Source organism: Apus apus, chromosome 1 (assembly GCF_020740795.1).
Source record: "Apus apus isolate bApuApu2 chromosome 1, bApuApu2.pri.cur, whole genome shotgun sequence".
Taxonomy (NCBI): domain Eukaryota; kingdom Metazoa; phylum Chordata; class Aves; order Apodiformes; family Apodidae; genus Apus; species Apus apus.
The window spans coordinates 109,448,739-109,474,309 of record NC_067282.1 but is presented as its reverse complement, the minus strand read 5'-3'; the positions used below and the strand labels follow the sequence as shown (position 1 = coordinate 109,474,309).

At 39.4% G+C, this 25,571-nt stretch overlaps 2 protein-coding genes across 2 annotated transcripts in view; both read left to right on the top strand.

The window, feature by feature from the left end:
• PHEX (phosphate regulating endopeptidase X-linked) overlaps positions 1-25,571 on the top strand; it is a 99,151-nt gene that overhangs the window by 12,214 nt on the left and 61,366 nt on the right. Inside the window, exons 4-9 of the mRNA XM_051608956.1 lie at positions 9,926-10,012; positions 11,101-11,327; positions 14,554-14,622; positions 17,258-17,374; positions 19,089-19,172; positions 19,467-19,612. Of these exons, the coding sequence (XP_051464916.1) occupies positions 9,926-10,012; positions 11,101-11,327; positions 14,554-14,622; positions 17,258-17,374; positions 19,089-19,172; positions 19,467-19,612 (730 nt within the window). The remainder of the gene's footprint in view (positions 1-9,925; positions 10,013-11,100; positions 11,328-14,553; positions 14,623-17,257; positions 17,375-19,088; positions 19,173-19,466; positions 19,613-25,571) is intronic.
• Positions 1-25,571, top strand: part of CNKSR2 (connector enhancer of kinase suppressor of Ras 2) — a 475,055-nt gene that overhangs the window by 435,024 nt on the left and 14,460 nt on the right. The window lies entirely within an intron of this gene.

Here is a 25,571-nt window from a genome sequence, read left to right as displayed (position 1 = left end):
TAGAACCTATATGAATTGATTGATTACTAACTCTTCATGAATTCCCAAGGACATGCATATTCATTATTTCCTTATTAATGCAAAAATAATTCATAATAGTGAAATGTTCTGTCAGAATGTCAGAGGAGTTAATAATGATGGGATGGTTGTTTTCAAGAGTCACTGGTCTAACCATAATGGACACTGCCATCAAGAAGCAGGCTGATGGACATTATTTTTATAACATACAAAATGTTTTCCTGAACTGGTTAGTGATGTGTTGACCATCATGAAATTTAAAAAAAAAACAAAACACAAAAACAACAAAGCAAACAAACAAATGATCTTTCCCCCCCAAACCCACAGAATAAAACAAGGGGCGGGGGAGATGCAGTTTATCAAAACAAGGCAGGCCAAAATTAAGGCATCAGCTTCACGAAGACAAGTAGACAAGTAGAAAGAATGCACCTGGAGCAGCAGAATACAGTGATAGTTTTTATTTAAAAACCAAACAACCAAGCAAACAGTTAATGGTCTGAAAATATGGAAACTGTTTGAGGCATATCTGAGTCTTTGTAGGCCTGCTGAAAGGTACTAATAGCCCCATTCATTGGCATGGGGGATTCTTCTGCCTTCCAAAATGATGGGAATCTACGATATGGCAGGTAGCTGTTGTACAGTACTCTGCATTATTTCATATTCCTCCATGAACAAGGAGTTTGCCTTTATGAAAGTTGCTTGGAGTGATTATTTTAAGTCCTTCTGTACTCCAGTCAGATGATTCTGGTGACCTGATTATTTATAATGGGAAAAAAGTGTAAGAAAGTAGTAGAAGGCTGATTAAGGAGGGAACAAAAAATGCCTGGAAATAGAATTAATATATGCTTTGGTAAAATTAAAAAACTACATTATAAACACCAGAATAATATACTGACTTACTTTTCTACTTTATTTTAGGCTAAGAGGGAAAAGGTTTATTTAGGCAAGGATAGTTTTAAACATATGGAGGAAGATTTCTGCAAGCCTTTGACACTAGTTTGTTTTTTCATATATACATATATTTAGCAAACAGTAGAGAAACCTGGACCATAATGCATTAGAAATTTGAAAAATGTATTTATAACATGCATTTAACTAATTTTTATAGTGCATTATGCTCTGACTGCTTCCCTTCCAGTCCTCTGAAACTAAGTCACATTCACAGACACCAAAAAAAAAAAAAAAAAGAACAGCCTTAATGTCAGTAAGGTGCTGGTATATTTAGAAATATTTTAACTACAGTGGTGAGAAAATTTTTCATTTTTTGCCTTTTTAGTTGCAAGGCAGTGAAAATTACATCTTTAAACAATATGTTTTCTTATTTTGGAATCATGGAAGAAAACTTTTACTTAAAAACCAATCATTTGCAGCTCACGCCTTAGAAAGAGCCTGGTAGGGATGAGGACTTTAGGCTGCATATGTTGGACCATTCACCAGACACCTGAACTAGCAAGAAGCACTGCAGGACAGTTAGCAGAACAGGTGGTTTACAAAAATAAATAAATTTAGGTTAGCTCATATTTTAGAGAAGCCTCAGAAAACAAATACTGCTATCAACTGTAATAGAGGAAATGGATTGCACTGTACACTGAAGTGGCACAGCAGGAGAAATTCTCAGAAAGAACTTGTGTTTTAAAAGCATAAGGGAATTTAATCAGGCCTTGAATTTATATATTTGAAGTTGGGTTACACTGATGTCAGAAGAAGGCTGTAAGTTGGCATCTGCATCCTTCACTGAGATTTGTCTCTGGTGTTTTCCAGGTAGGCATGAACTAGCTCTGCTTTTGTTCTGAGGCTCCCAGATGTGAAGCAGCTCTGAAATGGAAGCCAGGCAGGTGCATTAGTGTGGGAGTTTGACCTATGCTAATAAACTTGCTAAGAAGGATAGAGTTGTACTGAAACATTAAATGTGCATTGTATAGTGGGAGATGTCCACATCCTTTTCAGTAGAATGCTCTGAGAGAACAGATTTAACTCTAAGAATACTCTTGGCTTGACTATTCTTGTTTTGTTCCCAAGAAATATGTAGCTTTGAAATATGTCAGTTAAGTCTGTCACTTTCTTTTAGAACTTATATCTCTAAATATGTACTTCACTGTCCCCTCTATACCCCTCTCCAGCTATAAGAGACAGATTTCCAAATGTATTAAGATTTTCTTCTTTGATCTTCTAACCTGAACTGTTTGTGCTGCCATCTATTAAACTCATCTATTCCTGCAGCAAGACAGGGAAGTTACCATTGGTCAAGCAATTGCAATAGTCTTGAGTATAATTATAGATCCTGTGGCCAGTGCTTTTATTTTGAGGTAGAACATTGTGCCCCTCGTATGCCTTCATCTATAACACTTGTCACTGCCAGCTCTTCTTTGCTTGACTTTAGGCCCTGAAAAAAAAGGATTTGGAAACCAGATACTCTAAATGAACGTCAGCTGACCCCAAACCATTCTGAAATAATCACTCTGGGAACATGTAAGCTTGTATTACTGTAATTAAGACTGTACATTTGTCTAGATGATTTCCGTAACAGCAGCGTGGTTCTGAAGGGTTGTTTTTTTGTGTGTGTGTCCTTTAGCATCCTGACCAAATCATTGCTCTGGGAACTGTACTGAGTACTGGGAGTTTGAAGAAAGGGCAGTGCCTTCATGGCACAGCTGGAGTCCTTACTTGCCCTTAGTGGCACAAGTGCAGTTGGCTACTTGGGTTTTAGGGGTTATGGTTGCTTTTCAGGAATTCTTTTGTTGTAGCTCTAGTGGGAAGAAAATACAGGTTTTAAGGGTTAGACATTCTTAATGAGGGATAGATTAATCATTATCTTATGGCTCAGGGAATGACATTCTGCACACAAGTGTTACGTGTTCGGTTTGATTGATAAACTCAAACCAAGATCTGAGTAGGTTTTTCTCTGCTTTTAAGCTGAAGTCCCTGTTGCTGGCATCAGAGGATCTCCTGCATATTTCCAAAGGATAACTCAGATTTTGCTTCTTCACAAAGGTAGCACATAATCGTGCTAACCTGGGAAGCAAACAAAGCTTGTGATTGATAGCTGCTCCTGAAAACAGTACTTATAAATTGCTTTTAGTAGTAGTAGCCCTGAGCATCCTCCAGGCAATGCCGAGCAACTCCCACTGTCACTGACATTAAAGAGACTGGAAGACATCCACCATCTCCAAAGGATCAAGCTCTTTGAGTGTTTGGATCAAGTTTAGCAAGCTTTATGCTCATAATGGAGCATCATTCCTATTAGGAGGTCTCTGACATGAGTTAGATGGCAAGGAATTAATCTTTTGTAGCTCACTTTCTTTATCTGCAACAATGAATAATAGCTTTATCTTCTTGGTTCCACGTGTCTAAGAGTGCTTTGAGATCCTTATCCTAAATGTGTAGCGTGTAATGCCAGGAATAACCATTAAATTATCTCCTGTGACCTTTCTCATATCACAGACAATTACATTACCCATGTAATGCAGCTCAATAGCTTGCACTGAGATAAAACAATTCACATTGGGCTAAAGCTTATCTTCCAAAAAAGCATCAAGTCTTGAAGATGTTAAGGGGCAGAGAAGCCACTATCTCCTCTGGTTGCTTGGCTCCAGTGGTTAATCACTGTCTGTTGAATTTGTCTTCATCTTCCAATTGTTGGCTTTCTTTGTATTTTTTTTTCAATAGACTAAAACACCAAACACCAAGCATTTTCTAATTGTGAAGTACTTTCTCGTACTGTAATCTTATCACCCTTCTGCCATCTTGTTTGAGATAAATCATGCTCCCTCATGCATAGGGAAGTAACCACCTGCCCATGGTACCCACCTTCCCCACCCTCTTCCATTTCTCAAGCCACTCCATCCAAATAAAAACTCATACGGTTGTGATGTTTTTCTACATCCTGTCCAGCTGTCCAACATTGTTCTAAAAATATGGAACAATCGACAGGCAGATAGTGTTCCATTCTGTCTCACCAGCCTGCACACAACAATATTATCATCTCCCCACTTTGATACTTCCTTGTTTTGGCAGTCCAAAACTGCTTGCTCTAGCATTGCCCTGGGAGTTTATGCTGAATTACTTGGCTGCTTCAAGCTTTTCACTCCTCCAGGGTTACAACTTTCCAGGAAATGGGATGTCCCCTTCGGGTTCTTGTGTAGTTTTTTTTTTTTTTTTTTTTAAAGTCCAACTGGGATATTTGCACATGCAGTTGTTTTTCTTCAAGATACAAAGCATTATAATACATTTCAGATATCACTGTACAAACACTTCAGATTGCATTTTCCACATACAACAAATGTTTTGTAAGAGGATAAGGACAAAAGTGGAGAAAAAAAAAGCTACTAACTTTGCTAGCATAATGTATTGTCTGTATCTAGGGTTGGAAAGTGCAGAGAAAACTTACATTTTTCTCTGTAGAATAAGAAATAAGCTTAATGAATCACATAGTGTTTCTCAGGAGTGCAACTTAACTGCATATTTAGAAAATTGTCTGATAGCATGAAGAATATTTACAATCTGCAGATCAGGACACTGATAAATTAAAGCAATATTCCTAATCTGAATAAATAGTATGCATGTTTCTTTCTTTTTCCTTCCCCCAAATCTAGCTGTACAGTCCCTTTTTCATGCAGTCAAAGTCAAAAGAGGGTAAGGTAGAGGATTTTCTGAATGCCTTAAGTAAAATATGGTGGTTGAAAAACAAAGCAAAGCTGTGTGAGACAGTAGGCTGGAAAATCAACAAAGACCGAAAATGGAAAGTAAGATTAAAGGTAACACTTAACCACAAGACTATCCTTAGCAGCTTCAGAATAGTATGCACTTAAATAAACACACACTAACAAAGCTTACTTTGTAAAGTGCCTTGCTCTCACTTTTAATAGCAGATGATTGTTATTTACTGTAGGGTAGTGAGCCACAGGAAGCTGGCCTTTTTTAGGCCTCTTGCCCTGGAAAAGCACCATCTGAAGGCCATTCAATATAAACCTCCTTCCTTCCTTTCCCAACCCCAGCTTTACACACCCCCGGTGCCCCCCCTCCCCTCAGCTGTGGCTTTTTATCCTTGACCACCAATCTGAGCATCTACAATTCAGACAATGGAGAATCATTCTTAGTTATGGTGTGTTTTTTGTTGGCAATGCTGAGAGTTTGTGTTTTGCGCAAGAGTTAGGGAGAGGGATGTTGCAAGCCTGCCTGACCTAGGCCACCAGCAGTACAAGAACTTTGATTTATAGTGGGAACCTTCCCACCCTGAGACCCATGGTAGAAGAAAATTAATGATGAAGCACTTTGTAACCTCAGAATGTTTGGGATATCATGAACACCTTTAACCCGTTTCTGATCATGCAAGTGCTGGTAGCTTGATGAGATATTGTTATTTCAGCACTGTGGAACACAATTACCAATACATTTTAACACTTGCCAATACTGAGTTTTATGTGAAGGGAGAAATAAATCTTGCATCTGGGCATCCTGTGCGTATGGAAACACAGACAATGAGGTGCTAAGATCAGTAGTGCAGGCCAAGATCCCCATTATCCCGAAAGGAATATCTTTAGAAATAATTTGAAAGTGAAGGAAACAAAAGATTTGACTGAAGAAGGGCTGCTTTGCTAAAACAGCCATTCAAACATGTACTTTGTATTTGGCTGTGGAAATACGATCTCAGACTTTATATTTAAGGTGGCTTAAGCTATGCTGGTTCCCTTTGCTTGTCCTGGTGATTTCTGGGTATGATATTCTGCTTTGCATTTGCAGTAGGCCAGTGATGGGTCAGTAACAGCAATAAGTTGTTAAATTGTGATTGCTGTTAATAATGATCCTATGTTCTGTCAGAGGTCTTTAAAGCTTAGATGGGGGTCATTTTAAAATCTCTTCAGCTAGATTGCAATTCCCTCTCTAGCACTGTAACATTTAACTGGGAGCTAACAAATGAACTGTTATTTCAAGAGGGGTTTTTAATATCATTGGAGTGCTGTGTGTTTCCTAGTCTGGTCAAAGCCATTTGTTCCTAAAATTTCTTATTTAAAGATGAAGCTAAAAGATGCTGATGGAAGCTGGATAAAATTTATTTCACAGGCAGTGAATCTGGTGAAGTGTATGTCATTTGGGCTATTGAACCTGCCTATAGATTCAAGTTTAATTCAGTTAATGTCCTAAAATGGAAGACTGCTTTAGAGAGTTGGAGCTTTTTGTTTTGAAACAAGAAAACCAAGTTAAAAACAAAACAAAGACGAAAGCTGCAAGAAGAACTGACTCAATGTCCTTCATAGCACACTGAGCGAGCTACTTTAGTCAAAATGTTGGTAAACTTGATCTCCATAACTTGCCCACAGTTTTTAATTCCAGCCACTGAACTTCAGAAAGACCTGTTAGACTGATCTTCTCAGTAGATTTGCATGAACACACCACATCCCCTAGAGAGGGGTGAGAGTAGGTGCTTGGAAAGGCAGAGTAGAGAACTAACTCAACAGCAGCTCTGTGGGTGTCACATGACATGGAACGTTAACTGGTCTGTGCTGGTCTTTCTCTTCCAGTCCCTTGGAAGACCTCATAAGTTTTGCTTTCTTTCTGTTGTCAGAAAGAAAAAATATTTTCAGAGAAAAATCTCTGAAGCCATTATATTTTTTCAAGGTGGAAAGGCAGTCCTCTCAGAGTTGAATTATTTCAGAGGGGCTCAATTTCCTCTTTGTGAGTCAACGGCTGGCATTTTCTGCAGTGTAGAAGACAGCCTGAAATGCCAAGTCACACATCAAGAGGTGGAGCACTGTTCAGAGTGCCTCTCAGTGCTGGTGAGAGCACAGGATAGCCCCGAGGCAGATCTGTTCAACTTGTCGAGGTCCTTGGGATAGGATCAAGTGAGCTGCAGACCTTCAAAAATACTGCACTGCAGAGCTCAGCCTGCGCTCACCCACACAGTTAGATAAGCTCAGCGCAGGAGGGGAGTTGTTGCAGCCTGCTGGTATGGCCAAGGCTCATCACAGTACCTGGCATTGCTACTTCAATGTTAGCTTGAAGTGTCTACATTAATTTCTGTCACAGTAGTGACTTTCTTTCCATGGATATAGCAAAGTGTATAGGGACTGATTACCTATATTTTGATTAGTCGTCATTGCTTCTTGCCTTTTCTACTTCTTCTTTAAGAAGAATGTAAATAATCAAGGACAACATAAAATCCATATATATTTGTGAGTTCAATAGGAAATTTGGATTTTATATTAGCTAATGAAGAAATTAAATGAATCTGACCCATGCTCCAAGGTTGAGCTTCTTAGTCTTTCTGGCAGGTTGAGGTTAAGGGAGAGGAACTTCAATAGCCTAAAATAGCACTCATGGTTCTCATCCTCTTTTTCAGCATCCACAGGATTCAACCATCTCATTAAGGCTTTTCTGTTTGATCCCTCGATTTTACATCATCAGAACCAAGACTTTTCTTCATAAATTACTTCTGAGCAAATTGGCTGCATCTACCCAACTCAGTCTTTGAGAGTCCAAAGAGTGTTACAGCTTCCATTTGTCTCATAATGAGAGGATTTGATGGGAAAACACCAGGTGTGATTTTAGCAGGATTTTATCCAGGTGTATTCCTAGAGTTCTTTTTATTTTATTGGATCTCATTCTCTGTAACCCTCGTGAGCTTTAGCTGGGCTTTAGCCATTGAATTTTATTAGCTTCAGAGTTTCATGACTGGTGAGTTCACTGGCAAGGAACAGAACTTATTGCAATAACTTTAATAAGAGTGAAATTTTTCATCCTTAGTTTTATGTAGGTTTTATTTATATTTTCTTTAAAATGCCATTCCTAAAATTGGAACAGGCCTGATTATTCTCCTAAGAACTGTGCACACCGAAGGTACAGTCAGTTATTGCTATTACATTATATATGACAAGTTGAGAAATATTGACAATTTGAGAATTTGAAATAAAAATTATCTGGAATCCTGTTCAACAGTATTTTTAGGGAAATGCTTATCTATAACTAAAAGGGAACAATCTCATTACAACTTCCAAGAAAATGAGTTGTAGTGAAGTTGGTTGGTTTGTTTTCTAAGGAGAAAAAGGTTTGGAGGGAGAGAATAAGTGGCATTTGTTCATCACTAGGTTATTCTTTGACTAATGCCAACATGCTGGTCATGAGATCATGAGTCACTGTTCTTTGACTTTGAGGTCAGCAGTGTGCTCCTCTGAGAGTAGCTGCTTAGATGAACACAGGTGGGGAACATCTGAGAGGTGCAGCATGGTAGGTTCTTCAAGGTGGTAACAAAATCCTGAGAAAGATGTGTCTTTAAATCCTACCTCCAGCAGTGAGCTCCTTATCCTGAGTGGAGCAGCACAAACTCAGACTCTTCTCAGCTATAGAACTGAGTGGTGTCACTGAGTTGGACTTTCACCTCCCATGAGATGTGACATCAGAGAGCGGACTCTGCCAAACTGCTGGAAAAGACAGGGCTGGAGACTGAGCAGCTACTGCCTGTTTGCAGAGGGGTGCTGATCTTGGATGGCAGCACCACCACCTCTTCAGTACTCTGCATCACCCCAGCCAGTACTGGCAGAGAAGAGTAAAGGGCGCATTGACACCTGATTGAGCTCTGTTTAGAAGTAGTTTGGTTTTGCCATGGCTGGTGCTATGAAGTCTCAGTGGCCCTCTGCTTTGACAAGCCACTGAGACTCCTGTGTTGTACTTTGTTCACCCCTTTGTGTGGATCATGTGTCTCCGCTGAGTCACAGCACCACACAAGGTCAGTTTGCACTGTGCATTTTCTCATAAAACCTCTTGAAACCCAGAGCACTGGGGAGTTCAGTATAGAGAAGGCAACCTTGAATTTTTCAAGGCTCTTTAGCTCTGGATGAGCATGCAACAGGAGATGCCTGGCATGGTCCCAGCAAAGCCACTCTCCAATGGTCCCAGTAACTGTTAGGTAATGCTGTGCAGGACCTGTTTGGGTCTTCCAAAACCAGGTCATGTTCAACAGGGTTTGCTAGCCCTGCTTCCATGCTGTGCATAAGTACTACCCTGCTCCTCCTGGCCATGGAAGTGCACACGGTGTGCTATGCCTGAGCTGACAGCTCTTGCTGAAGCTAAGCTGCCCCTGCATTTAGCCATAGCATATCTATCTGCAGCTGCATTGTGGCTGATGTACAACTTGGATACAATGGCTCAAAGTAGCTGAGAACAGACTGCTGAGATTCAGATTTGCTTTTCATTCTATTTCACTTCCAAAACATAATGTAAGGAATTCAAGGAATGCAGACAGGTAGCAGCTTAGAAAATCTAGTTTGGCTTTCAGGCACCAAGGAGGTTGTCACCTGTAGTGTGAGTGATCTATAAAATACAGCTTTTCAAATAGTTGTTGGACACTTGGTCTTCTGAGCCATTTACAAGACTGAGGTTGCATGTGTCTGACAGACTATGGGGAAGTTCTCTGCTGCTTGCTTTCAGCAGCAGCAGAGCTGGCAAAAGTGAATTCCAGTGGTCTTGCTCCTGGGATCATGTTGCCTTCTCAAATTTGCTGAGACCCCAATTTCACAAGATACTGGCACCAGAGACTGAGCTGTTTGCAAGAATTCCTAACTCCCTACCCTGTGTGCTGGTTTCCACCTTTGCCTCGTGATTCCCTGTTCTCTCAGATTGCTGAGGTGGGCTGTTTGTGAGGATGAACAATCAGCAGTATCTGTCAACTGGCTTTAAAACAGTCCTCATAAAAAGAAAAAAAAAAAGAAAAAAAAAAGAGAAATAAATAAATAGATATTCTCTTTTGGAGGTGGAAAAATGTGAAAGTCTCTCGTGTCTATGCTACTGCTTAAGAAAATCTATGTGAAACATCATCCTCAATTAAATTAATGCTGTGATTAAAGCAAAAGCTGAGGCAGAAAACAGTTTCTACTTTTTCCAGTGTATTGTAAGAGAAGTAATTTCTTTTTTTCAGCCTTGCTTGAGAAGCCCATCAGCAAAAGACGAGACAGTGAAGCTGTACAGAAGGCCAAGATCCTGTATGCATCCTGCATGAATGAGAGTAAGTGGCCTGATTTGAGAGGGACACATACATGCTACCTGTGTTGATAAAGGCAGTCTCTTTTTCTCTCTACTGAGCTCTGTGAAGCCTTGTGCAGCCACACAGTTTTTGCTGATTTGGACACAACTGAATGAAGGATGTCTCCTGCTGGTTTCTGGAGTTTGCTAACAAGACTGAGGTACACCAAGGCACAAAAAGCCAGTTTTACAGAGGCCTCTGTTTGTCAGGGAACTGTGGAGGGATATTTATCTATGCAAAAGGATGACAAAACCATGCCCTGGGGGTGCAGGGGTAGAGTCTGGCAAATCAGAGGAGCTCTCTGATTAAATTCTTGCACTGACACTTTCAAGAGCCCATTGCTCAGCACCTTCTACATTTCTCTAAATACATTTAATCAAAATACTTCTACATAGCTGCCTATAGACAGCCATGGACTCTTCAGCTTTGAGTTACCTGGATGTTAATAAAGTTTGGATGGGGACCTTATAGCTACATTTGTGGATCACTTTTCTTGAGCTTGAAAATGTTGCTGTAAGGTGGTGTACACTAGGTTGGGACACATCACCACCTTTATGTAGCTACAAGTGTGAAAGATGAGTTGGGAGGGAGAGGACTTTGTCCTTCAAAGTGCTTTTGGTCCTCATGACTCTAACAGATTTTAATTCTGGAGTGGTTTTCTTCCAACATGGCCTGAGACTGACTGCCAGCAATTAAGACAGACTGCCCAGCAGTCTTGGTGCTGAGACGCTGACCCTTCTACCTTTGGTTATGTACAACAACCCCCTCGCAGAATCAGTGAAGTTTCTATGCTAGATTCTAAGCAAGGAATATTTTTTAAATTGACTTAATTCCAGCCCTTTGTCTTTTTTGAAAGGAACTGATTTGCCTCACTTATTGTTGATTCAGATAAACGGGTTTGGACTCCCATGCTTCTATGCTGACAGGCAGTGCAGAGGCTTTGGGTTTCAGCTATTGTGTTTTGCCTTGCCTAGAAATCAATCAGTGCTGATAAATCTTTTTGTCTTGTGTGGCTGCTGATGGATTTCAATTGTTTGGAATGTAATTGTTGTCACATTTTGACATTTCAGATAAAATTGAAAAAGCTGATGTGAAACCCCTGTTAAGTATACTGAGGCATTCACCTTTCCGCTGGCCTGTGCTGGAATCCAGCATTGGACCTGAAGGGCTATGGTCAGAAAGGAGGTTTAGCTTAGTCCAAACCTTGGCAACTCTTCGTGGTCAATACAGTAACTCCGTCTTCATCCGTTTGTATGTGGCTGCTGATGACAAAATCTCCAATCAATATATCCTTAAGGTAGAATATATCATATCTAATCGGTAACTTTGAGTGGTATTTCATGGTATCATTTTTTTTAAAAGCATGTTTACATCCCAAATGTTTACACTTAATTGTTTTTGCTATTATCTACTGACTTACAGATGTACATAGGCCAACTTAAGAGAATGTAGAAGGCAGTAGGAACTACATGCTATTAAAAAAATATTTCTGTACAGGGCATTTGCTCCTTTCAAATGGCAAAAAAAGTAAAATAGATTCCCAGTGGATCAATGTCCAGGATCTATGTGCATGAAAATTAAAACAGTGGGTATCCAGTCTTGAGGGTGTTCTGGGTGCTGCTTATAACTCATCAGTTGCATGAAGAATGTGTTTTTTTTTTGTCTGTGAAGATGAAGCATAGTGAGTGCATCAGTAGCAAATCTTTTGAACCTGAGCTATTTTTCTTGAGATGGAAACATATTATCTTGGGCTTATACAGCACCTTGCAACACAGATGTATCCCAAACACTACTAAACCTAAAATAGAGAATTTACCTTTTTACTGAAATGCAATTGCTTTTGGACTAAAGCATTAGCAGCTTTACAGTGCATGGCATTACACAACAGCTTAGATGAGTGAGAAAGACTCAAGAAATGTTGCCTCAGTGTAGTCTGACAAAACTCCGGAGAGAATTGTAACTATTACTATGAGATGTGACTGTGAGAAGACTGAGTACCTGGGATCAGTGGATTGTTGTTGTGTAAGAAATAAAGATGAGCAGTAAGAGCAGACCAGCCCTCCACTGCTACAAGGAAATAGTTTATGCAGGCAAGAGAGAAGGGACAAAGAAGAAAGTTATTATGCCATTCATCACAGCAAAATAGGATCTATGAGCCTTAAGATGCAAACATCTTGACTAGCTATAGGAATACATTGTATCTGGAGATGAAACAACAGTTAATTGTGGTGGTATTGGAGTGGTTGTAAATTCTGAGTCAGTTCTTCAAAATGTCTTTTGACTGAGGCATTTAACTGGTGTGAAATTGAATGGTAGCTTTTCCCCAAATCTAAGACATTTTTCTGAACAGTCCAGTCAACAGAATATCAACAGTTTGCTGTATTAAAGATGTCATTCTGCTGAGATGCTGTTCAGATTCCATCAGGATTGCTTCAGCTGGAGATGTGTTTAAAAGAACTGAAAAAGTAGAATCAAGAGAGTAATTTAGGTATCTCTTGTTGCAATATTTCAATCCAAGTCACCTGTCAGTGAAGGTGTGGGTAGTAATAAGAGACCTTATTGCTGGTCTCTTAGAAATGAGTTATACCTGGTATTATCTTCACTCAGTATGTTTAGTGGCAACTAAGAATTAAGTAGCTAAATAACTGGAGCATTACTTGTTATGAATAACATATTCCTTAGGGTATTCTGTTGTTGTTAATTTGATTAAGAACATGATCTGCAGAATGCATCAGCCAATATTCTACTTTGTCTGTGTTTTAACAAGTTCCCAAGGGTGCAAATGTACCACAAAGTATTTCGGTCTGCTTGTGAAAGTGGTTCTGTTGCAAAATTCTTTTTGTTCAGCATTGCAAAATCATGAATGGATCAGAAAACTCCAGATAAAACTTTGTTTAGCATTCAACATGATCTTTCTTTCTGGAGGGCTGAAGATGTTGTTCAACTTTTTTGTTTATTCCTCATAATTGTGCTTTCTTGGTTTCAATGGGGTGTCAAAGCTAACTCCTAAGCCAGGAAAACGCCAGCATTTCATGCAACAGTCACTTAATTGAAACAGACCAAATAATCTGGAGTTAACTATTACCAGGACACACATACGCAAAGTGTAAGAGTATATTCTTTTTGCTTCAGTATGCTGAAAAAAGGTGATACAGTTTTTCAAAGAATCAGAGTTGTACCTTTTAGTGGATGATTTGTTTTATTTTGTTGATGGTATATTTTAAATGTTGAGTACATCAGTCAGTAAAGGAAAAGTTGACATTCATTCTTTTGAGATCCTAGTTGTATTTATTTAGGTCATTTTTATAAAGGTAGAGAACGTGAAATATGACTGGTGTAGGATTTAGATTTAAAAATATTTATGTGAAATTGTATGAATGTGTACAATCTCTCTGCACTAGACTTATCTTTTAAAAAACAAATACAGCATAAAAATAATAATTTTAGAACATCAAAACTGTTTCTCACAGTTTAACGCTGGGCTGGCAATTAAATGACTGACGGATGCTCTCTATTAACCCCTCTCCCATCCCCTGGAGGGAAAGGAGAGAAAATATGGGAGAGAGACTTACAGGTTGGAAACTAAACTGCACCGCTTTAATGAAGCAGTAATGATAAAAAAGAAAATAATTAAATATATATGAAACCACTATCACACCCCTGGAGTCAGTAGCAGGCATGAGCTGGGTACAAAAGTGCATGATTTGGGAACACATGGATCAAGATCAAAGGCAGACAAACAGAATCTCACCAGGACGCCATGGATGAAGAGAGCTTGACCCTTGTGATCCCTGAAATTTATATGGAGCATGACACGTATGGGATGGAATACTTAATTTGGTCATTTTTGGTCACCTGTCTGGTCCACTCTTTAGCTGAGGTACTGGAGGCATAACAATTTCCTGTGCATGCATGCAATCATTTCCATGGCTGGTGTCCAGCTGTTTCAGTGCATCTGTTCAAAAAGCCAAATACAGTACTCAGTGCTGGTCTAGGCTGAAGCTCAAAAGTGTAACTTCAGTTTCAGTCAAAGAAGCCTAATGATGCTTTCCAGGCAAACAGCAGCTGACATGCTCCAGCACCTAATGGTCCATATACTAGACTAATGCTTGACTCCTGTGCCACTGAAATATGTGTAGCATGCATGGTCATCAGCAGAAAGTGTTTGATCCTGTAGACCCGGTCCTATTACATTACCTACTCAGTTATGAAGCCATAAACACATACAGCACGTGGTGATTCTTTGCTGTAGTAGGTGGCTCAGATATTGCAGGGGGCATGTGAAATTCCCCAGATCCCAGCAGTAAGATTTAGGTAGTGTCTGCTAGCACAGCATGGCATTTGTCTGTTGTTTTGAAATCCTGTGGAAAGCAGACTGGTGCAATGTATTATGTATTAGATATTTATATACATCCTACCGTAATTGCCAGAAAAACATTAACTCTTTCAAGGTTGCTTATAGAACTATCTTTGAATTCTGATTAATTAACCTATTAAATTGTTATTCTTCTTATTTTCAACAGCTTGATCAAGCAGGCCTCTCTCTTGCATCTCGAGAGGATTACCTAGAAAACACCACAGAAGCCAAATCTGTAAGTATTCCTAACTAGAACTCTGAGTGACCATTTTTCCCCTTAGTTTTTTTTTTTTTTTTTAATTGTTCCTTTTGGGAGGGGCCTCAGATTATACAAAAATCTTCAATTGAGAAGCTTTGAAAGGGTGTTTGTAGTAGTGGTTCTTGTGTTGGTGGTCTCTTCTGATAGAGGATTTTCAATCCACCCCACTGTGCACTTTTCTAATCCTTAGTTTGTCAGCTTGTCTCTGAGGACGTTAGAGACAATACTGAAAGCCTCTGTAACGTGGTGAACAATAACTACTCTCCCCTGATCCACCAAACTATTAGTGTAATTGTAGAACACTGGTTAAGTGTGATTACCCCTTCATAAATTCATGCTCACTACTTCTGATCACTTTGTCCTTCATCCATTTAGAAATAGTTTCCAGTATAATTTTCTCCATCACCTTCCCAAGGACTGATATGAAGCTGACTAGCCTGTAATTCCCCAAATCTTCCTTTTTGCATTTCTTGAAGATGGGTTGCTCTCTTCCTGTCCTTAGGAACCTCTCCAATGGCTAGGTCCTTCTAAGGGAGTGACTTTGCAATGGAGTCAGACAGTTCTGTCAGCACTCATGAGTACAACCTATCAGCCCCCCTAGTTTTACTTATGTCCCCTTTGCTCCCTAATCTTGTCCTCTTCCATCAAGGATAAGCCTTCCTTGCTCCAGGCTTCCCTTCTGTTCTCAGGGGCCTGGGATTCCTGAAGCACTGTCTGTGTCCAAGAGTCTGATAACAAAGGGATAGTTACACCAGAGGTGCCTGGGGATCATGTCCCATGGGGTGTGACCACCATATCTAAGGATGGGTGTGCCTGACAAGGTTTGCTGACTTTTTTTCTGTGAACTGCTGCATTTAATGACAGCCTCTGGGAGCTGTGCTCTGGGCCTGGGTCTAATGTCAGCCACCCTCTGGCATGGGCTCAGAGGGTGCTTGGCCTTCCCTAATCATCCTTTACTGAGAGGATGGTCAGTCACTGCAGCAGGCTCCCAAGGGAGGTGGTCACAGCACTGAGCCTGTCAGAGTTCAGGGAGCATCTGGATGACACTTTTAGTTGCATGGTTTTGTTTTAGGTAGTCCTGCAAGGAGCAGGGAGTTAGATTCAATTATCCTTATGGATCCCTTCCAACTTGAGATATTCTATGATTCTGTAATTAGGAGTCAGCTAGAAGAGAGGCTGTGGTCACCCTTTGATCAAGCACAGCTGTCAGTTTGTTAGCAGCTGCTGGAGGTACTGTCACCTTAGCCTTTACCAGACCTGGAAGCATCAGGAGTCCTCCTGTCTTTCAGGGAGAGCCCTAGGAGTTCCCAGATTATGATCAAAGTTCCCAGAGGCTCAAGAACATCTCAACAAAGTGAGTGCAGAAACTGCCATGTCCATGGACTGCCTCAGTGGGTTGCCCTCCGGGCGCCTGCCTCTTTGGCTTAATCAGTCCAGAAGGCTGGGCACATTTCAAGAGCCACCACAGGTTGGCTCAGACATCAAGTTAGCCTGAATTCATTTAATAAATAGAACAAGAGTTCCTCAAAAGATTTCAAGTATTCATTTCATCTTTCCTCCTCCTCTATGATTTCTCTGCTACAACTTAGTGTTTTGCTGCTTTTTTATGGATAGAAGTCATGAACCAGTGATGTTTGTCAGAGGCTTTAATGTATCAATATTTGACAATGACAACACCTTTTTCGCCTTACTTGATGAAGGCCTGTGGGTAGTATCCAGCACATGCAGCTGAAAGCTCAAATAAACAACCCCTTGGGCTGTCAGGGAGGACAAGTCTTTGCTACTGATTAAGGTTTTACAGTTTTGCTTCCCTTGTCAGTTCCCAGAGAGGTCAGTAATTTTTTTAGCCACATTTAACGGACTAGATGATGCCAGAATACAAAGAATTGTATCTAGTAAGAGACTGAAAGTGGAAATGCACTCAAATATATTTTTGCTTTTGTTGGACTGCAGGCTCATAGGAATGGTGAGGACCAATCTGATCTCTCCAAAATCTCTAAAATATTATGTTGGGAGGGAGGTAGCACAGAAATCACCACAGTGTCGTTACATACAGTGTACTTTGCTAACATTTGCCTATACATGCTGAGACTAAAATGTGCTTTACTAGGATAGCCTGGGGAGAGCAGAGCAGAGCACTGTAGCACATACGTGTGTTGCAGCACTGTGGCAGAAATAAAGGAGAGAGCTCAGTGAAGCATCCCTTTATCTCCCTATCTTCTCAGCCAATTCTTCAGCCCTGCACTGATTACTGTATGAGTTTGTGTAAAATTCTGGTTGACACTCATACACGTTGTCTAATCCCTCTGCAAGTGTTGTCAGTCTAATCCAGAATGGTCATTTGCATTTCCTGAGATTTATGCTTTGTGAACCACAGTGGGCATCTCTGTCTGTCGTGCACAGTATGTTTACAGTGTTACCTGTCCTTTTCTCCTTGATGACAGCAGGCATTCAAGGTAAGGAAGTACAACTTCAGTTGCTAGGGCATAGAAGTACAACCCATTGCCACAGATGTGCATTCCTGGTCGACTGCTACAGCTGTGCTGAAGTGTAAATCCAGTAGTCACTTCCTTTTTTCCTTATTTTTTTCCTTCTTTTCTTTTCTTTACAGTACCGAGATGCTTTTTTGCAGTTCATGGTGGATACAGCAGTGCTTCTGGGTGCAAATGCTTCACGAGCCGAATCTGATATGAAGTCAGTTCTAAGACTGGAAGTTAAAATAGCTGAGGTTGGTAATTTAATGGGATGGGATTGAAACTAGCTCAAAAAAAAAAAAAAAAGGCAATCCCATTTCAAAATTGAAAGCCTTGTAATATTAACAGCCTTAGCAGTGTTTGTTTTTTGGAAATAGAAGGAAAGGAGCAGAAACTGATGAAGAAAGGATGGACAGTTTTCCTCCCTTAGTATATAGGTGAAGTTGTCATATAAGATGACATGGATCATATAACAGCCTTCAGGATCCATAATGTATGCCATTATGCAATGAGCCATACTTGCTCATGGTTACCTGATTTCCCTTTAGTATGAATAATCCTCCTAAAATATATGCAGATATTAGGCATGAACCCAGGTACATGGATTGTTACATGATCTCTAATGAGCACCATGAATCATATAAAAAAGTTACAATTGTTTTAAAGGAAATAGTCCTGTTTGTTACTTGGGCTTTCACTGTATCCTGTGCTCCTCTGTGTTCTTTTTAAGTGAACATACTTAATAAAGAACTCATGTGCTCAAGACAATAAGACTAAAGGCAAGATACTTTGGGTGTAGGAAGGAGTGACATGCCTTGAGAGAGCTTGTTGTGTACAAGGAAGAATTCAAGTAGGTTTGAATTAATGGAGAAAGAGAGAAATTTTTGAGGAAGGGACCACAGGTTCAGGAAGAGTTGAAAGTTTTGTCAGATAAATGAAATTTGCAGAAGGAGAGAAGAAAGTAGATTTTTTTATTATTTTTTTTTTTCCTGTATGGCTTGAGCAATAGTAAAACCGCAGACACTGGAGGATTTTGGTTGGAGAACTGCCAGGTGTCTGGGTAGTCTGGCGTCAACCTCTCTCCTCTTTAAACTGCACAGAATACAGCAGCAAGTTGTATAGGATTTATCTTAGAGTGGGGCTGGAATTCCATCAGGAATTCTTGTTCCTCTTGAACACTGAGAAAGTTTTGAGCTGTATCTTGAACTTGTTTGGGTTTTTTCTACTATGAGCCATACTGACATCTTGGAGTCCGAAGGTCCATATAAAGGACCTTCTGAAGGTTTATAAAAGGACTTGTGCTATATTTAGGATTTCTTTTGCTATGTCATTGGACTTTGACACTACAGGGGATCCTGAGATTTGGCTTCTCTGGTTGTCCAGATGAGAGGCCTGGTTGGAAAACGCTTTTAATAATGTCTGGCCCATATACCCAGATTTTGTGCTATGGAAATCAGGATGCTGGGGTAAAATGAGAAGAAATTGGGGTGTATCTGACTCTTGCCTCAGATGGAGTCAGGCCATAGAAGGAACGTGTTCAAATCCAAGAGATAACATGTGCTTTCAGCATACACCTGTCTCAGATTTGACCTTTTAAACCATACGATTTGGAGCTGGCTTCTACCAGACATGATATGTTGAATAAATCCTAATAGTCTAGGTGTGTTTTATCTCTTATGAATCAACGTGCATATAGTTGGAGCAAAAATTGTTCTAATATGTTCAGAGAAGACATGCAGCTCATTACATTCATCAAAAATTAGTTACACTGATGATGAACTGCGTTCTATTTCTCTTAGTTAAATGCCATATACGGAAAGGGAAGTTAATGTCATGAATGCTTGGAAAACAGGTGGTGAGATAGTTTCTGCACTGGGATTATGATGGATAGTAATGATGTAAGAGCAGGTCCTTCCAAGAAAATCCTTGTTTTGATGTTTTTTTGTTTTGTTGTTTTGTTTTCTCCAGATCATGATTCCATATGAAAATCGAACAAGTGAGGTGATGTACAATAAAATGAACATATCGGAGCTTAGTGCCATGATTCCACAGGTTGGTTGGGGATAATTGCAAAATTATTCTTTTAATGTTTGACCTAGATAGTTAGAATTGCCTTTATCATGCAGACCAGCATGTTAAAGGAATATCATTAGGAACTTGTGTACTCAATTACAATATACATTCTTTTAAATACTAAGGTTTGAAAATGTGTAATAAAAAAGTGCAGTAGTTTCTTAATTTTTAAAAAGTAAAGCTTTGAAACCATTATTCTCAAAGGTGCAACTTCATTAATAAATCATCTCTCTTCATAATCTGCTTCAACCAGCCTTCTCTTTGTCATTGCAGTTTGACTGGCTGGGATACATCAAGAAAGTGATTGACACCAGACTCTATCCTGAGCTCAAAGATATAGGTCCTTCAGAAAATGTGATTGTCCGTGTTCCCCAATACTTCAAAGATTTATTCAGGATACTAGAAAATGAAAGGAAAAAGTAAGAATTGTGTGATGGTTTGACCACACTTATGAGGGCACATCAAATGCTGGGATTTTCTTGTTTTTTTTCAGGTGCTTTAGATATTCTTGGAATCAAGCCTCTAGTCTAAAGGTCTGCTTGGTTTTGTCTGAATGAGGATATAGATACTAGCTTGTGTGTAGCAGGAGAATTTGCAGTTTCAACACCTCTTTTTTAACCAAAAACATAGGTTGCAGTAAAGCTGCTTTTTGCAGATGCATTCAGCATTTTTTACTTGTAAAGCGTCTTGTATCTTGTAAATCATGTACACCTGGAGAACATAGTTGTAAAATGCAGGTAGCTCAGGTTAAATATAGTAGATGTGCTTTGCAGATGGAAACAAGACAGCTTTGGGCAGTGTGATGAAAAAATGTACTTGAAGATGATATCCCGTTTTGAAATGTCATGTTTGATGACATCTAAGTGACTTCTCTGATAATTTGCTCTCTGCTGAGGCGTGTTGCTGAACTTTGAAAAAAATATCATTAGGCTGTTGTCTCCAAACATAATTCTCTGCTGATTGCACAGTATGGCCACAACTAACTTTACATTTCAGAAGAAAAGACTAATTCAGAAGCATTATTCTTATATTGTTGCTCGGTGTTTCCAGTGACAGAGTGCTTGTATTACTTCAAAGTACCTGAAAAATAGCATGTAGATCTGCCTACAGATTATCAAACATCCTTCCTTTATAATGTTCACATAAACGTCATTAGTGTACCACCAATTTTAATCTGCTGAAGAAAGCCTTCTAAATGGTTTGGGCTGTCCATGCTTTGCATCTCATGAAGTTAGTTATGTCAATGGAAATAAAGTGGTGATTTAGAGGATGCATGTGTAGCAAGACCGCAGAGAAATAATTATTCCCTGTGTACAAATACACTTATATGAAAATATATTATATAACTATGGAGTAAATACCTGGAGACTTTCTCCATTAGGGTCTTATTCAGGGAAAATCTTTCTCTGAGTGTTCAAGAGAAGTTAAGCCAGCCTGTATGTCATGGCAGAGGCAGGCTGGAGGAATAAACAGAAAGAATGGCGATGCCTGTCTTCAGCAAAGCTCAAGACCAGCTCCCTCATCCCTACAGGTCAGGGGAGATGGGTAGGGGGCAAAAAAGCAGTGTCTAATTTCCAGTATATTCAAGCTGCATATTTTATAGCTGGCAATGGTTTAGGCATTAGGAGAAATTTGCATAATAAAATATTAGAAATGGCAAATAGAGTGCTAAACTCAACCCATGCAGACTTGCAGTTCTTGTATGTAAAATCCGTCCAAACAGTCACTGCATTATAGAAAAGATCATGTTTATCTATTAGTTGATAATGCTCATTTCTTAAAATGTCAGAGTTTGCTCCAGAAGTAACCTTGTTATCTCGCCTGAAAAAATTAGGAGATAACCTTAATGTGAACTCCTAAGAATGAGGTTTTCATATTTTATCTGCAGGGTGAACTCTAAAAGTTTATCAAGAATGTTTTCTTTTAGCTAATCTCATTTCTCATTCTCCATATGATATTTTAAAGGTTAAATTGATGCAAACAACATGAATTTGGTTTGTTACAGTAAATAGCTAGACCAGTGAAATTCCTAGTAAAGCATTCCAAAAGTTTAGATCTGCTTCAGTGATTAGAACGTGAATTAACTTCTCATCATTTCAGGAGATGAAACATCATTCGGAGAAGCAGGTACTTTCACCAAGTTTGTATTCTTTTCTATTGCAACATTTCTATCCCTAAATTATATTTCTATTCTCATACACTTACCAGATGAGTATCCTGCTGGCGTGGGTACTATTCAAAATGGCACAGAAAGATGTTTCAAGACTCAGGGATCCGGCAAAGTACTTCCTGACATTTGTTTCAGGTGGAGGGAAGAATGGAGTGAAAATTAAGTCTGGCTACAGAAGCAGTTCTTATGATGGAGGTGACAAGTTGTATGGGTTCACAATCACCACATTAAAAACTGCTCCCTCAGAGAATCTGCTGAACAATCTAGAATTGTGAATTCATTCACATGGCAATGTAACTAGAAAATAGCATATTGGCAGGGTGTAGAGTGAATTTAGTAGAATAAGGCTATTATTTACTTGACAGCCCTGCTGCATATAATCAAGTTACTGTGTGGAGCTTGAAATACATGCAGTGGTGTGGTTTGGAGGTCTGTCTGAAATTCCTAAGTCAGGGCACAGCTGTGAGCTCTGACCAGGAACATAGCTCTCTGTAGCAAGTTGAAGTTGCCCAAGCATCTGAGCCTACAGGAGTTCCCATCAGCCCTGGGCTAGCTAGCCTGTCATGTCAGGTATTAAGTACTGAAGTAAGCCCCACCTTCTTTGTAAAGACTTTTCAAGGATTCCTCCAACTTTTTTGAGTACCGACTAATTTTTAATGGAGTTTGTATCTATTATGTGAAGAGGAGGTGCGTATTGAAAATACAGATATAACTATGGTATAAATGAGATAATAGTAGGGCTCCAACACAGCTGTGCCATGCAGGGGAGCAAACAAGACTATTCTGGCACTAGTTAGGAGCCCCTTACATCCCTCCTCTGAAGGGGATGGCCTAAAGTTGCAGCAGGGGAGGTTTAGATTGGATATTAGGAAGAATTTATCTCTTGAAAGAGTGGTCAGGCACCAGAATGGCCTGCCCAGGGAGGTGGTTGAGTCACCATCCCTGGACATATTCAAAAGTCGTGTGCTGTAGTGGCTGAGGTTGTGGGGTTTATTTTGTCTTGATGGTTGGACTCAGTGATCTTAGAGGTCCTTTCCAACCACGATACTTCTGTGATTCTGTGAATCCCTTTACTTATGTGCTGGTGCTTTATGTGTGAGTCAGAAATCAGATACAGCGAATTATGTCCTTGTTGGAAATTTCTGCAGCTGTTGAAGGAAGCAGCTTTACCATCTTCAGGGATGTCAGAACGAATAACTGGTTTCCTTTGCCTTACCTTACCCAGTCTTTCTAGTATGGGACAATTAGTATAGAAGCACTCTGTAATTCCTGCAGCATAAGAGAAATTTTCTTTAGAGAGGGATGGGAGCTCTAGATCTCCTTTCTGATCTTAGCCTGCCTTTGAAAAATTAAACAGAGTGGTTACAATAATTTGACTTGAACTATTGCCTCTAGCAATAGAAGCACAAGTTTTTCAGTACTTATAAATTGATTCATAACTCAACTCTAAATACAATTTTCAAACAGATCTCAGAATTTGTGCAAGGGAACTTCTTAAAATGTCAATTAATTTGTTCATCTATCTCATATTAAATCTATCGTCTTTAATTGCCACTGTGTCTGTTGATTAAAATGTTACAAACTCACAGAATTGTACATGAGCAACCTACTTTATCCCAGACATGGTAGAGAGCTCCATAGTAGATATTCATAGGCACTGGTATAATTCTAACTGTTCCAGCAAACAAGCTCTCAACCACTTCCTTTGGGAGTGTGCATCACAATGATGGTCATATTCGTTAAGAGTAAGCCTACACTTCTTTCTGTTATAGTCATTTTTAAGTTAAAGTAGAGGCCTGTGTACTGCGCTCTTCTGAGAGGCTACAACAACAAATGCTGTGGTCTCATCAAAAGAGCAGAGAGGATTTGTATGTTTTATTTGTGAGTTGAATTTTGCTATGTCAAGAGGTTAACTTCTCTGAGCCTTAGTGAAATTTTTTGTGAAACTGGGATGAAAATCACCCCAAGATATGCACTAAGGGCATTTCATAATCAAAAGTGTCAGTTTTTAAACCAAGTTAGGACAAGCAACTGATTTTAAATTTGTATAGCTATCCAAAAATGCAAAATGACCATCACCAAATAGGGAAACAAACTCAGATAAAATATGATTTTGTTTTGAAGAACAAAATAAATGCTGCACCTCAAACTAACAACAACAAAATCCCTCAAGCTTTCCCCCATTATGTCCCCTCCCTGCAAATAATCATACCTCTGGGCTTTGAAGAAAAACTTTTATGTTGTTTTAAGTATTGAATGCATCAGTGGATTCTAATGTGATTACAATCAGGAATTATTACAATCTCATTGGACAGCTCTGTGTTAGGACATTTCAGCCTTCTTTTCCTCTCCGAATTAAACCAAACCTCAATTAATAGTGGGGTATTTCCTGAAACTGACTTTGTTAATTATGACTGGTATGGAAGTTTTTGAATTCCCACTGATATTAGTGTCTTTGAATAAGGTACCTCTTTGCCACTTATCCTTTGCAAATTTCAGTCTTTCTTTGACTACCAGTTTGACAGAGCTTCCTCAAATGTAAGGACAAATACTGCCACATAAGCACACAGAAGGGAGAAATGTTTTTTTGGTAGCAATTAAGTACTGAATTGTAACACATAATAGGTTTATGATTGGTCTATTTAGCTAAGGGTTTTTTTGGAAATAAAATCTTTAAACCTTTCAGGCTGTAGGACTTGGATAAATTCTCGTTTAGATCCACAGAGGAGTTACTGCTGGAGCATGGGTGCTATTTAGCTCTGCTGAAATTCCTGAGGCAGTTGTGGGGCTTGTGGAGTTCAAGTAATTTACAAAACCAGTGAGAGCTGAGCACTTCTAAAGTGCTTCATTTGCCATTGAGTGAGGAAATTGCACATTGTCAGAAAGGTGTTAAGGGGGAAATCTATGCTTTTTGGTATTTTATAAGTTGGAATGAATTTTTAATGACCCTATCTCAATATGGTTTGATCATCTAAGCAGAGCTAACTGGTTTTGGCTTTTGTAACATGTACTGTGTTAAAAATGGGCATTATTCATGCTGAAAAGCTTATTTCAGATATGTTTTACGATTGCTGTGGGGATTTATGTGTATTATATGACAAATCTGTATACTAAAAGAGGGAATATGCCCAGTATGAAAGATAAGGAGGACTATAAAAGGCAGGACTTATAAATCACAGCAGTTCTCTGCTTCCCTGTAGAAGCTGCTGCTAGTGACAAAGACTAGGGAATATCAGGCCTTTGAGGTGACAGTTGGCTTGAGATTGCACCCTCAAGTTTTCCTGTGTGAAATTAGTTGACCATATTTCTGACCTACAAGCACACGCAAACTCCACTGAAGAGTAAAGCAGGCTTTGCCCAGGCTGCCATGGATGCTCAACTGCTGTGCAGGTTTGTGGACTGGAGCTTCGTTAGAGGAAAAGCTCAAGTTATGGCTCAGGCGAATTGCATTGTGAACACAACACGGCCAGAAAATATGTTTATAGTCTGTTATGATTCAGAGGAGGGAACAGTATAGGATGTGTCTGTGAATGAAGATAACGGAATGACACTGTAGCAACAGCTACACTGCTCCACAACTATGGCCATGGGAGATTGCAGAAATGGGATTTTCAGAGATGGGAGAGTTGTTCAAATGGTCTGCAACAGCATCTTCAGTTGCAAAGGAGCAATTTTCCTCCCTCTGGAAAAGTCTATGGCCTACCCAAAATGCTTTGTATACCCCAGTGTAGAGCTAACCTCATTTGGATATCCGTAGCTTTGGAGCAATGACTATCATTGAAAAATGTCATGTATAAAACAAGATGAAAATAATGTGTATACCATTACTGGACTTGTTTTGAGATTGTTTTGTAGTTTAATTGTATGTTTCACTGTATACTTTTACCTCATACAGCCACTGCTGAGCATGAAAAGAGCTCATTCTAGACTAAATAAATCTTCTAGTCAAATGACTGAAGTTTCAGAAAAGGGGCATGGATGTCAGGTCTCCTTGGAATTTTAAACAAGTTCTTCCTGGGTCTCTCAGCCTCAGTTCTTATAAGATTCTTGTTACTGAGACTTCTCTTTTTTGGTATTTCAATTACACATCTGCAAAATAAGAGTGGTAATACTTTAATAACTCTGTGGGTAGTTAGAACTTTTGAAATCATATTGATAACTTCTAATGAAAAATACAAATGTGATAATGATAGCAAAAATGGGATGGA